Source organism: Amblyomma mixtum, chromosome 7 (assembly GCF_055824585.1).
Source record: "Amblyomma mixtum isolate Tamu chromosome 7, ASM5582458v1, whole genome shotgun sequence".
NCBI lineage: Eukaryota > Metazoa > Arthropoda > Arachnida > Ixodida > Ixodidae > Amblyomma > Amblyomma mixtum.
In genome coordinates, this window is record NC_143018.1 from 80,294,783 (window position 1) to 80,307,612 (window position 12,830).

At 47.2% G+C, this 12,830-nt stretch overlaps 1 protein-coding gene across 1 annotated transcript in view; it reads right to left on the reverse strand.

Annotated features, from left to right (window-relative positions):
- Positions 1-1,773: 1,773 nt before the first annotated feature.
- LOC149336615 (uncharacterized) overlaps positions 1,774-12,830 on the reverse strand; it is a 71,009-nt gene continuing 59,952 nt past the window's right edge. The window contains exon 2 of the mRNA XM_089554189.1: positions 1,774-1,888. Coding sequence (XP_089410315.1) covers positions 1,774-1,888 — 115 coding nt within the window. The remainder of the gene's footprint in view (positions 1,889-12,830) is intronic.

A 12,830-nucleotide genomic window follows, 5' to 3' on the forward strand; every position in this document is an offset into this window, starting at 1 on the left:
GGCATACTCATATTTGACCTGGAACAATCAGCTGTGATGTTTTACGCATGTGCAGCTCATTTCAGTGGGCTGCTTGTACAAAGCTGAGCAATTCTCCTTTCAATACTGGCGTCTGTCGCCCGAATGAGTCCTGTTCAATAAGTGAATACAGGTGATAGGATTCATTGCTGGTAGTGTTCACCTCCTTTTCATGCTGGTCGTTGTCTTCGAATGAGCCCAGAACACAACTTCCGTCGTGCTAGTCGGGAAAGCACACCACCTCTGCAAATAAAACTGATAGAATGTATGGCGTTAGAGAAAATCATTTTTGTTTTCGCGCTTCCTCCGTCGGCATTAATTTCGAGCGATGGTTTAAGGATGCCAGGTTGACGGTCGCACCGAAGAAAAATTCTCCCTAAGATTCATGCTAAAATAACACACCATTCGCGGTGTGTTATTAGGGAAAGAATTTATGCAAGCTTTTAAAATAGTACTCGTAGTGTGTCTACCAAAAATATTTTGCAAAAGGATTTGCCGGGCTAGTGGTTCATTTCTGAAATAAAGAGTTAACTGCGCGAAAGGGTTAGGACACCAGAGAGACACATTCACGACACAGAAGCGCAGACTGACAACTTTGTCAGTCTGCGCTTCTAAGTGTCGTGAATGTGCCTCCCTGGTGTCCTAACCCTTTCGCGCAGTGAACTCTTTATTTCTGTATGTACCGTCGTGAGCTGTTAAGCCAGCTCTACTATCACACCCAATGTAGGCAACACTGTGCATGACATTGTGCTCGTGTAAACCTCTGTATGTGGCGGAGTTTGACGTTGTAGGCTTTTGTAACGCTCTAGCCCTTAAAGCTTTAAGCGGTCAGTTGCCCAAGTTTTGTGCAAAACCGTGTATGTACTACCGTATTCTAGGTGTATTGATGCGATGAACTTGAAGCTGTTTTCCTTCTGCACGTCAGCGCTAACAAAAAGAATGCTTTTCATTTAGGATGACAAATTTTGTTTTGAGGAGAGAATTCGTATTACAATAAGCACTTTGCGACACCTATCTACTCATCACACAACCGAGATCATGCCTGCAAGTCTCACATACTGTGAAAACGAAGCACGAGCTCTCCAGTAAAAATTTGGCAGTCATAACCCACACGTGCAGCAAAGTTCAAATTGTCAGCATTGGTGTGTTGCCTCCGCCGAGGGGCCTTAAAGGTCCAAACGCTCGGCATTGGCTCAACCACCAGGATCCCCTTTTCCCCGGACACGGCGATGCCACGCACGGCTAAGCGCGGGTGCTCGGGTCCGTGGTGACGCAGTGCTCACCATCGTTCCCCTTGCGGGGATGTCCCTGCGGATGCTCATGTACCCATGGCGTCGCAACTCACCAACGTCTGCATGAATCAGACGCCCCTGCGGGGAACAGAAGACAGTGACGAGTCCTGCTTCGAGGAGAGGAGATAATGGCCAGTGATGCTGGTCCTACCTCTTCTGACCGTCCTGACCGTTTTTGTGCGCGTTTACGTTGCTGGGGATGCGCATCTTGTTTCTGTTAATGCTTTCGTTAGACGTAGAGGCTGCCACAAGCTAATTTGTTCCGCTACGAATACGTGTCTAAACGGAAACCGGTGTTTCTTTCGCTTGCCGAAAGCGGGGTGTGCCCAGTTGGGCAACGGGTGCGAGCTTTGAAGAAATTGATGAGTTCTGCTTCGGGTAGAGAAGAGGGTGGTCCAGGACGCTGTTGCTAGCTGTACTGACCATACTGGCCGTTTTGGGCGAATTTACGCTGTTGGTGATGTTAATCTTCTTTCTGTCGATGCTTTGGTGGGGGACCGTCATCCGCCACCTCAGATTTCTGCGTGTGGCCCTCGAAGATGGCCCGTAGGCTGGTGTGGAGGCAGCCAGAAGCGTATCTGCACCGCCCGAGCACATGTCTCAACGGTAACCGGTACTTCGTTTGCTTCGGGAAGGCGGGGTGCGCCAGGGTGGACCCCGTGTGCCATCTTTGAAGTGGACCGGCGAAGAGGTGTGGTCACTTACAAAGAAACGTCTACACATGGAGGCAAAACTACACTACAAGGAGGTGAAATATATCAACTTTATTTATAAAAGGTTCTGTCACATTTGAATATTAACATCTGCAGGCACGCTTTGGCTCCCTGGTGATGGACGAAATGTCCCTCAAGCAAGAAAAGTAGAGATATTGATCCAGAACAGCGAGTTCACGTGCTGCCCAAAATGACCTTCAGTGTCTGAATGAGGGGATCAACAACTGAGGCTTCGACCAAGAGAAATGGACAGCATTCATTCTGCACTTAGCAGTGGCTGAACGGCGACCTCCGAAGAGTGCTGACGCCTGAACAGCTCAGTCTTATATCCATTGCCAAATGACCTGTTTGCGTGAATTAAGAGCATATTACCAATTTTCGGGCACTGAGCCTGCAAGAGGTTGATTTAGGAATGAAATGCTTCCAATAGCATTTTCTAGTGTCACTAAGTTCCAATTTGCTTTCATTCTTTCAGGTGCCCTTCAATGAAGCATTCGAGCCCGCACGCTGGCAGTGATTGCTGGCTTCATGGTCACAGCGATGCAAGATTGCATGCAATGTGAGGGCTGCCTCATTAATTTGCGAGCCCAAGCCTCTCAGTCCACCACTACTGTCATCATAGCACGCATGGACCAAGGAGGGCTGTCGTACCCTACTCTGGCCTTCGTAGGGTTCATCATCTGCCTGGAAGCTGCTGCATCAAGCGTGGATCTTGTCCATGTGAGGGGGCTAAGGCCGCTAAAGAAGTTTGAAGACTTGGTGCTGCCATCACTTGCAAAGAATTCACTGTTTTCTCGAACGACACCACAGAGCCTCACAAAAAGGCCCTGCTGTAGCGCGCAAGTAGCACCAGAGCACAACCGGCTATATTGTCTTGCACCAGAGCCGCGCACACCAATACAAATGCTCTTTGAGCTTGTTTATAAAGACGAAACGGCTGCTCTGAGAAAAAAATATTGTTAACAGCCTCTAGTCGGTTACAGCTTTTTGTGGCTAGGCACAGGAAGCTACGAGCACGAGACGCCGGCTTCTGCGCTGCTCTCGCGCGCTCACTAGCCGAAGACGCAGGCGTGTTAGCTGGCAGCTAGCGTTCGTAGCTATCACTGCATACGGAAAGCTGTGCCCGATTATAGCATCTTATGAATATAAACACAACGTATTTGCGATGTGAGCTTAAAAAGTGCCGCGGTTTATAGGTCGGCTTTCAAGGCTAAGTACCAGCCCAAGCGCACATAATCGTACGGTGGGCGATGCCGAAGTGAGGGTAAGTTGTGGCGCCACCTTTAGTGGCGCGCCGTCCCTCCTGCAGAGTCACGTGATATTTTCGCGGACGCGCACCGTCGTAGGAGGCGGCGTAGTAAACAGGTCGCGAAGTAATTAAGCCGGTCGTGGTGCTAGCCATACTGACCGTAATGGCTGTTTCGGATGGGCTTACGCTGTTGGGGGCATTCGTCATGTTTCTGTTCATGCTTTGTTCGGGTGCCATCCTTCGCCACCTCAGCTTTCTGCGGGTGGTCCCGGGATACCCTCAGACAGATGTGGAGGCAGCCACAGGCGAATCTGCACTGCTATGTACTGCACGTGTCTCCATGGGAACGGGTGCATCGTTGTTTCAGGAAGGCGAGGTATGTCTGGTGGCCAACAATACGATCGTGGCCTAGAAGAACGGTGCTCTGCTTGCAGAGACTCTCCGAGAACGTATAGGCAGCCGACCGTAATAGAGGCCGATTCACAGGACAGACGAGATCACCGATTCAGACCGCGGGCAGAGCCCCACTACACGCGATGTCACTGGCCCCGCCTCGTCCGAGAGCGGCAGCGACTCGCTTGTACATGACGGACGGCGACGGTCGACGACGGCGCGAACAATCGGGAAAACCGGTTGTGGTAAGCTTCTCTCTCCCGTGCCGCTGCCTTCAGTTCCACTGTCCTCCTCGCACTTCGCTTCCAAGAGTGAGGAAAGTGTCACACCCCACCACTGCACCAGCACAAGGGAAATGGGCAGGCGATGGAACCTCGCCAGCCACACCGTTTTAATTAAAGCCCCTGGAAATTTTTAAAGTAGCGACAACCTTTGCAGAACGCCGCCTCTCCCTCTCCTGCGCCCGTCGCCTCTTCCCATTGGTCGATGGTTTCGCGCCCAAAAGCCCTTTGAACCCGCGCTTTTCGCCGCCGCGGACGCCATATTGTCCGCTCCAACCGCGCACCGTAGGTTCGGCAGGCGTAGTTGCGGACACTGCGCTTTTGCTTGCTGTGAAGAACAGCGGCTTTTGTTTTGCTCGGAACGTGTGTCAGTCACCTAACTTCAAGCCGCCTATCTGTGCGGCATGACGAGCAGCTGGGCCTTCGGGTGCAAGAACCGTCACGACGGTGGAAAGCGGTTCTTCGCGATCCCATCCTCGAAAACCGACGCGGGCCGGAGGAAGGTTTGGTTACACAGAACTGGCGGGGCGAATTTTAACGCAACGCCATCGACCATACTTTGCAACGTAAGGGACGTGCTTTCAATAGCTGCTGAGTTTTCCTTTTTTTTTTCAAGCTACGCTGTGCAGTGGTTTGTTCGCGATCGAGCGTATGGCCGCAGCAAGCTCGACATGAGGGAGGGCGCTTGCGTTGAGCGCATCGTGATTGCACGCACGCAAACGTGTAATTGACGCGAGGCCCACATCTAACTGTAGAGTGACGTTTCTTAAATTTGAGCGCATGCCGCAGTTAGACATACATGCGTACTATAAGCGCAGATGAAACTGCGCTCTGACATAGTGAAGCGCACGCGTTACATTCTGCAGTCGCGCGCGTGCGTGCGTGTATGTTGTGTGTGTATATATATATATATATATATATATATATATATATATATATATATATAGAAAAAGACAAAAAGAGAATTACCGCGCCGATATGCATCAAGGCACCGTAGGCACCGCTGGTGGAAACACCAGGTAGCACGCGCTGGCTTGCGTTTACTCTCGAAATATGACCAGTAGCTTTGAGTATGCGTGATAGTGCCCATCGTAAGTGGGTCGCGCGTTTCCTGTCATACTTTGTAACATCACTTCCGCATTCTCGCTTACCCTTGACGCCTAACTAGTTAGAAGGAGGCTACGAATGCGAGAAAGTCTGTGATAACCTCTTTTATTAATGCTAAAACGTTTTTTTTTGTTAACGTTGCCCACAGTGAGGATCCCATTATCCGATGTGCCGATGTGCTTTACCGATGTGCATTTAGTACTCGGGCTGTTTCCGGGCCTGAGCTGGCCATGCCTACCTCGCGGGCCGGGCCGGGTTCGGGCCTATATCGAAAAAATCGGGCCGGGCTGGGGCAGGTAACGAAAAAGGTTGACGGGCTCGGGACGCGTGAATAATTAAGGCCCGTGCAGTGCTCCAATAGCGACTATACGAATATGGAAGATTATCGGACAGATGTGTAAAAAACGAGGTAGGTTTTGCTTCTCACTAAATGACTGATGCCGATGAAATATTTACGAAGAACTTCATTATCCCATTGCTGGCGGGCGAAGGATATTTGCGAGGTAGGTTTTCTCCTTACTAAGTCGCTATTCCAAAGAAAATTGTAATGCCGGAGTCTATATTGTTACAGTTCATGCACGCGAGAGAGCATTAGGGGAGGCACAGATAAGTACAGACGTAGCGTGGCCTTCATACCGTATTTCGAGCACTCCCTCAAGCGTCTAACCTGGTCCGCGATACACTGCAGCAGACCAAAACCAAAAGCCACTAGAAGAGCGAATGAACTACAGGCATTTAGAATGCATTCACTTGCAGGTGTCTTTTCAAATGTCAAACCTGTGCATCCGTTGTAGCACGTCCAGCGTTCCGGCGGGGACGGTCGTTCTGTTTGCATACTCCTCTTCACCAAAACATATCACCGCCAATTAATTCTATGGTCTCGTGATTTACGGTCACGTTCAATGCACGCCCCACTCTCGATAGCCCGGCGCAACCGGACACGGTGCGCGTGCGGCTATACCAAAACTATTCATCTAGGCGTGCTCATTTTTGCCTTTAGACGATTCAGTGAAGCATGCAAATGTTTCTCCTAAGTCACCGATGTATTTATGCAGCGGAACGCACGGCTAATGCGGAGACATAGAGAAGAACTCGGCAAGTACGGGAATCCAGCGCAACCAAATGAAAAGGGCGTTAGTTCCTTCGGAGCGGGCTAGAGGTCGCCACCGCAGTCACATGAAATCACAAAGAAAACAAAAGTCGTTCGCCCGGCGCGCGGGGGAGGAGGAGCGAAGAGGGAGGGCGTCTTGTCGCTACTTTAGTTTTTTTTAGGGGCTTTAGTTTTAATAGCACAAAAGCGCCCCCATGCTAGTAAAACTGCAAGTATCCATCTGTAAGGCGTCTCAGAGGGTACTTAGGTTTCGTCATTGCTGCTGCTGCTGCCCTCGGAGCTCTTTGAATCGCTATCCAAAATGATCAGAGTCAGTATAGCTGCACAGTCTGATGAAAGCTGTCAGTAGTAACGTAACCACACCTGTATGGTTATTCAGCGATTTTTTAATTTGAGCTAAAAACAGCAAACTTTGCTTGTCCCGCACGTAAGTGGTGGCATCACATTCTTAAGTGTTTCGGCAAAATTGATTTCTGCTCAGCGATTCATTGTGAACATCCGAAGATAACTTCTTCGTACAGAGAAGTGTGGAGAGTTAAGCTATTCAGAGTAACTGAGCAATTTGCCGTTCAAAATTTTAAAATAATTTCTTGCATATCACAGATATTGGGGCCGTCCATGGCTTGTGCAAGCAATCATTACTGTGTTTTTTTTTTGAAGCTTGGAAAAATCAGGATGCTGAAATTGCAATTGCGCCGATGAATAAAAAGCATTGACTTGGTGATGAAGTTGACTAGACGACCAAAAGAATGATTTCCGCAGCTTTTCTGAGTTGGTTGGTTGAGCGGCTTCGGTAACAAAACAGAATCTACGAATGACCCCATATGGGTGATAATAAAGACAAATTGTTTGTCAAACACTTCAAGAGAAACCTTAAGACATTCTTAGCCACTGCTGGGAAGTGCAGTGCTACTAATACTGGCAAATAAGTCATTCTCGAGAGAGCAGATGGTTCTTCTGGACGGTTGGAACGCTGGTATTGATTGTAGGATGGCAGGCCACATAGTAATCAATGAATAGTTAAATGAAACGCTGAAAGGAAGGTCATTAATGAATGTAAGAAACGGGAAGGCCCAACGACAATACCAGGTGGCCTGAGATACCAAAGAAAGAAAGGCAGGATGAGTAAGAGTTAGCATAGGCCGACTACTGACAGCTGGTTAGGATCACTTAGATCCAGTTCAGAACAGTAGGTTGCAAGTTAAAACATGAGCACTTCGGATTATGCTGCAAGGAATTTCATCGCATGCTTTCTCAGAGAGCTACGTGCAAGTGCATATCAGGAAGAACGAAAAGTTGGCTATCAAAAGAATGCTTTTCAAAAAGCGTAAAGGTTTCGGCCGCACCAATCTAGCAGTCAGAGTACATAATGTTTTTCATGTTAGGAACACGTGCTAGTCATAGAAATGAAGCAATAGTTGCTGTGTGACGACAGGCAAGACGCATATAAGAGGGGTGAGAAACTATTTACATAACACTAGATATATACAGAATGTTTCACATACGAGTTACAAACACAAAAAAAAATTGGCTCTTTTAGTTAAAAGAGTACTTTTTTCTCATAGCATTGTCAGCGGTGTAGCACATCAGAATACAGCTAAGTCATGGTAACAAGCAGGCCGCTTAACTAATACTGAATAGTTAATCTTAACTATTAGACCCCTAATTACTCAGAGGCGTGTAGCCCAGAATAAGTAATATCTATATCGGTTTTTAGAATTTCGAGAACGCGGTTGTCCTCAACGCAGAGGCCCAACAACTCTTTGCTACATCATGCCAAAATGCATGTCCTTTCGAGAAGCTTGCAGGCAAAGCAACGTCTCCAGTGCCCGTAACTCGTCGAAATAGCCAAAGTATGTTGGGCCACAGCGCGGAAGGTATCCGCCTTTTAGAAATTCCAAAAACTCCTATAAATATTACTCAAGGTGGACTACACGACTCTCAGTAATTAAGGCCTAGGGCCTAATAGTAATAGTTAAAAAGTTAACTATCGAACATTAGTTAACCAGCCTGCTAGTTAGCACGCCGTAGCTGTATTCTGATGTACAACACCTCTGACAATGCTATGCGGAACAAAATCGCTCTTGTAACCCAAAAAGCCTATACTAAAAAATTGTGTACAATATAAGGTGACACACCCTGTATATATGTGCATACTGCATCCTTCAATGGGTTCAGTTGGTGTCCTGGCTTAGTGCCACAATGCTTGGACTGGTGGCAAAGCAACAAGGTAAAACTGCACTAAGGGACAACACAACTAGAAGTGCTGCCTGAAGCGGTGGCGGTGCTTGTTCTTTGCTGGCATCCTTGTTTTATAGCGTGGTTTTATCAGCTCCAGAGAGCTCATTCTTATATTTTACCTTTTAATGTGACGATATTAGGTATAGACGATCATTATTTTTCCACCACAAAACTTCTGCGCCATACAACACATAATTCTAATCATCTCGCGTAGTTTGAAAACAATAAATTTACAACTTGTGTCAGGTAGTTAGTTTTGAGTTTAATGGCGCAAGGGCGACTAAGGTCAAAGAGTACCAGAGAGGTATTCAAGTTTGTGTTATATTAGGTAGACCGACGGGATGATTACAGGCCGGGTATTAAAACCTAGACTAAAAATACAGCGTAAACGACTGGAATAAAATAAATCTAATGTAGAATGAAATAAATGCAGTGGTCTGATGTGAGTAAAAACCAAAATTTAAATGGAAGTTAATGGCAGGGTTTTGCCACTTGCAAGAGAGCGAGGAGTTCCCTCCCACCGTGCTTGGCTACGGCGCCCTCTTGTCAGTGCCAGGGTACCCTTTTCAAAAGTTCTGCTCACAAAAGTATGATCATTAAATTTGATCTTATTTCAAAATTCAGGGGGCACTTTGACTGTCTAAAGTGCGTAGAGGCGAAAGCGTTTTTCGGACCACTTTGACTGCTTCTGTGGCACTGGTGGCTTCACATGTAATTGAGTGCTAATTACTAAGCGATGACAAATCACTAATTAATGGTTAATTAGTGATTAATGCCTGAATACTAATTAACTGCTAATTAATGACGGTTAAGCTTCGCCTTTAGGAGTGGAACGCCACAGCGTGTTGTAGCGCTGCCGGGAGTCCACGGAACACCACCACCCGTTCCGCGCGATGAATGCAACGGTTTTTGAGGAAAGGAAATGGCGCAGTCATTCTCTGTCATCTCGGTGGACACCTGAACCCACCGTAGAGGAAGGGAGGAAGTGGGAGTGAAAGAAAAACAAAGATGGCCGGTAATGAAGAAAAAGAAAATTGTATTTGAGGAAAGGAAATGAGGCCGTAACTGTCTCACATATCTCGGTGGACACCCGTCAAAATTCAGGGGGGGGGGGGTGCACTTCTTTGACCTAAAGTACGGTCACTGATGTGTGGTTAAGATGTTAAGCTTCGCCTCTAAGAGTGGAACGCGACAGCGTCTTGCAACGCTGCCATGGAGTCAATAGAACCCCATCGCCCATTTCGCTCGTCGGTAAATTGGTTTTTGAGGAAAGGAAATGTATCTGTCTCTCATATCTCGGTGGACACCTCATATCTCGGAGGAGCAAGTTGTCCACGCAGGACGTCATGCTCCAGCTCAAAGCAGACATCATAGACCCGCCCAACAAAGGGGGCGCCAAAACTATACTGGGCCTAGACCTACATAAAGCCTTCGATAACGTCAAACACGAGGTCATACTAACTAATCTGGCGGAGATTGCCCCTGGAAAGCGGACCTACGATTACGTAAGGGACTTTCTAACCGGCAGAACCGCAGAAATAAATCTAGGAGACATCCAGTCAGAAACTATTAAGCTGGGAGACAAGGGAACTCCGCAGGGCTCAGTGCTCTCCTTTTTTATTCAACCTGGCGTTGAAGAACCTACCGCAGCTATTGAAGACTGTCGAAGGTATAAACCATACGCTATATGCGGATGACATAACAATATGGACGCATACAGGAAACGATGGGGAAATAGAACAAAATCTCCAACACGCGATCGATATTGTCCAGGATTACGCGGAATGGGCAGGACTAAAATGCTCGCCAAGCAAATCCGAACTTCTGGTGATCCGGGGGGCTAGCAAACGCGATACCAACGCAGGAGACATTCACGTACTGGTACATGAGACTCCGGTAGCCAGAGTTGACAAAATCAGGGTCCTAGGACTTATAATACAGGACAATAGAAAGAACACAGAGACAATAAACAGGCTTAAGTCCACAATTAACATGACAACCAGGCTCGTAAGGAGAATAGCTAAAAAAAGACGGGGAGTCAAAGAGAAAGGTCTCTGCCGAATGGTTCAGGCTTTCGTGATAAGCAGAATAGTTTACGCCGTTCCCTACCTCAAGCAAGGGCTGGCAGAACAGAACAAAATAGATGGGATCATAAGGCAGGCATATAAAGCAGCATTGGGGCTGCCCCACTGCACTCCTACGGAGAGACTTCTTAAGCTGGGGATCTACAACACCACCACGGAACTATGCGAGGCACATATATTTGCGCAATTAAGGAGGCTTGCGGCCTCACCCCCGGGGAGAAAGATCCTGAGAAACCTAGGATTACATGATAGAATTCCGGAAAGAAACGCGCAGGCAAAATTACAGACCAAAGTTAGAAAATTACTCAATATTAAACCACTTCTAAAAAACATGCACCCTGCTTTTCACGAAGGCAGGAGGAGAGCCAGAGCAAAGGCCCTTGAAGCCAAGCTCGAAGGCTCGGAATACACAACCTATGTAGACGCGGCGGAATACGAAGGAGGCGACTCCTTTGTGGTCGTGGCCGTGAACGACTCGGGTGAAACATTAACGGCCGGTTCGGTCAAAACAAAAAACTCAGGGACAGCGGAGGAGGCGGCTATCGCCATGGCAATGGCCAGCACCAAAGCAGTCACCATAATTAGCGACTCCAAGGTGGCTATCAACAATTTTGCGCGGGGTATGATCTCCCAGGAGGCAGAACGAATCCTAAGAGATAAAGACTGGGACCAAAGAGAGGTGGAACTAATATGGGTGCCGGCACACTCGGGGAACAGGGGAAACGAGTTGACTCACAGTATAGCTCGAGGTTATGTCAGCCGAGCAGTGAGCCGGGTTGAGTCCCCAAATTTCACGAGAGATACATTCATATCATTTCACGAATACACCAATCAGTTTAAACTGGAAAGGAGGATCTATCCGCCACCAGACAAAAAGCTCGACAAAAGCCAGGAGGTAACTTGGCGTCGGCTCCAGACGCGAGCCTTCTTTAGCCCGTCGAGACTAGCACACATGTATCCAACACAATACAACGCTACTTGCAAACAATGCGACGAGATAGCCGGATATGACCACATTTTATGGAGCTGCAAAAAGGCGCCGCCACCGGCGGACCTACTACCAGTCCCTTCTCTAGAGCGGTGGGAGGCTATACTGGCCAGCTCAGACCCGTTGACGCAAGTCCGGGCCACTGAGTGGGCTCACAAGGTCGCCAAGAGCCATGGGCTCGAAGCCACCTAGTATAATGCCCACTAGGGCTCAATGCTGACAAACGTTTTCCAATCCAAATAGTCTAATTAGGTAATTAAGGAATTAACTAAGCTCAGTTCCACTTACTTGAAGCATCACTATATGATCCCTTCAATTTGTTGCATGGTTACTAGCCAAAGTACAATTGGCCCCGTTTGAAATTGGCGCACTGTGACGTCACGACCCTTTCGACCAACTGAAAAGCGTGACATTTCTGTCGACAACTGCTGCTTACAACGATAAGACATTAAAGGTTTTCGCCTTAATAACGCATGACGTCGTCAGATTGCACAATGGAGTCATCCCCTAATAACAGAGAAGGATTAAATGGCATAGAGTATTCATAAAATTTTCAAAAATGCGCGTGGCGATGAGTTTCATGAAATGAACAGGTTAAAAGAATCTGAGCAACTGAAAGCGGGTCATTACAGTGCTCGAATTCATATTCTTGTGTTCTTAAAAGCAAGTAGCTGTTTGTTAGATGCGTGTGTCCGATTCGTGGTCTTCAATGTATGACTTCGTAAAATCTGTCTTTGCGATGGAAATCCTTCCATTAACTTATATTTGGTCTCACCAAATGCAGTCGGTTCTTTTTTTTGCGGTTCCAATCGAGCTGCCATAGAGACATTACCATTTGTTGAATTTTCCCTTCATAGTCCTGGCAAGGAACTCTCATCTTGCAGGTATCGATCACAGTTGCATTTCCTGCTACGGAGTCGGCAAACTCGTTCCCAGCCATACCAACATTGCTTCGAACCCAGCAGAAGTGAACGCTGCAACCACGTATCGCAAATTGAAGTTTTATCACTGCTTTGAAATAATTAATGTCATAAGGCTCCTCGAGTTTTTGTAAATTACCGGCTTTTTTGTTTGTGTTGATTATTTTATTATTTTTATTTTATTATATTATTACTTATGTATTACTACAAATGAGTATAGTACACACTTCCATTTGGGTTGCATGACCATTTGAAGCCTCCTGCACAGCAGCTGCAGTAACGCAATCACGTCTTTTGGAGGCATCCGAGCAGAAAGCTAAAAAATCACGGTATTTTTCATGAATTTCCTGAAACTCACTTTTTACCATTGCCGAAGGTTCAACATTGTTATTATACTTAGCATTGTAGGGGCATTTTCATTGAGAGTGGAACG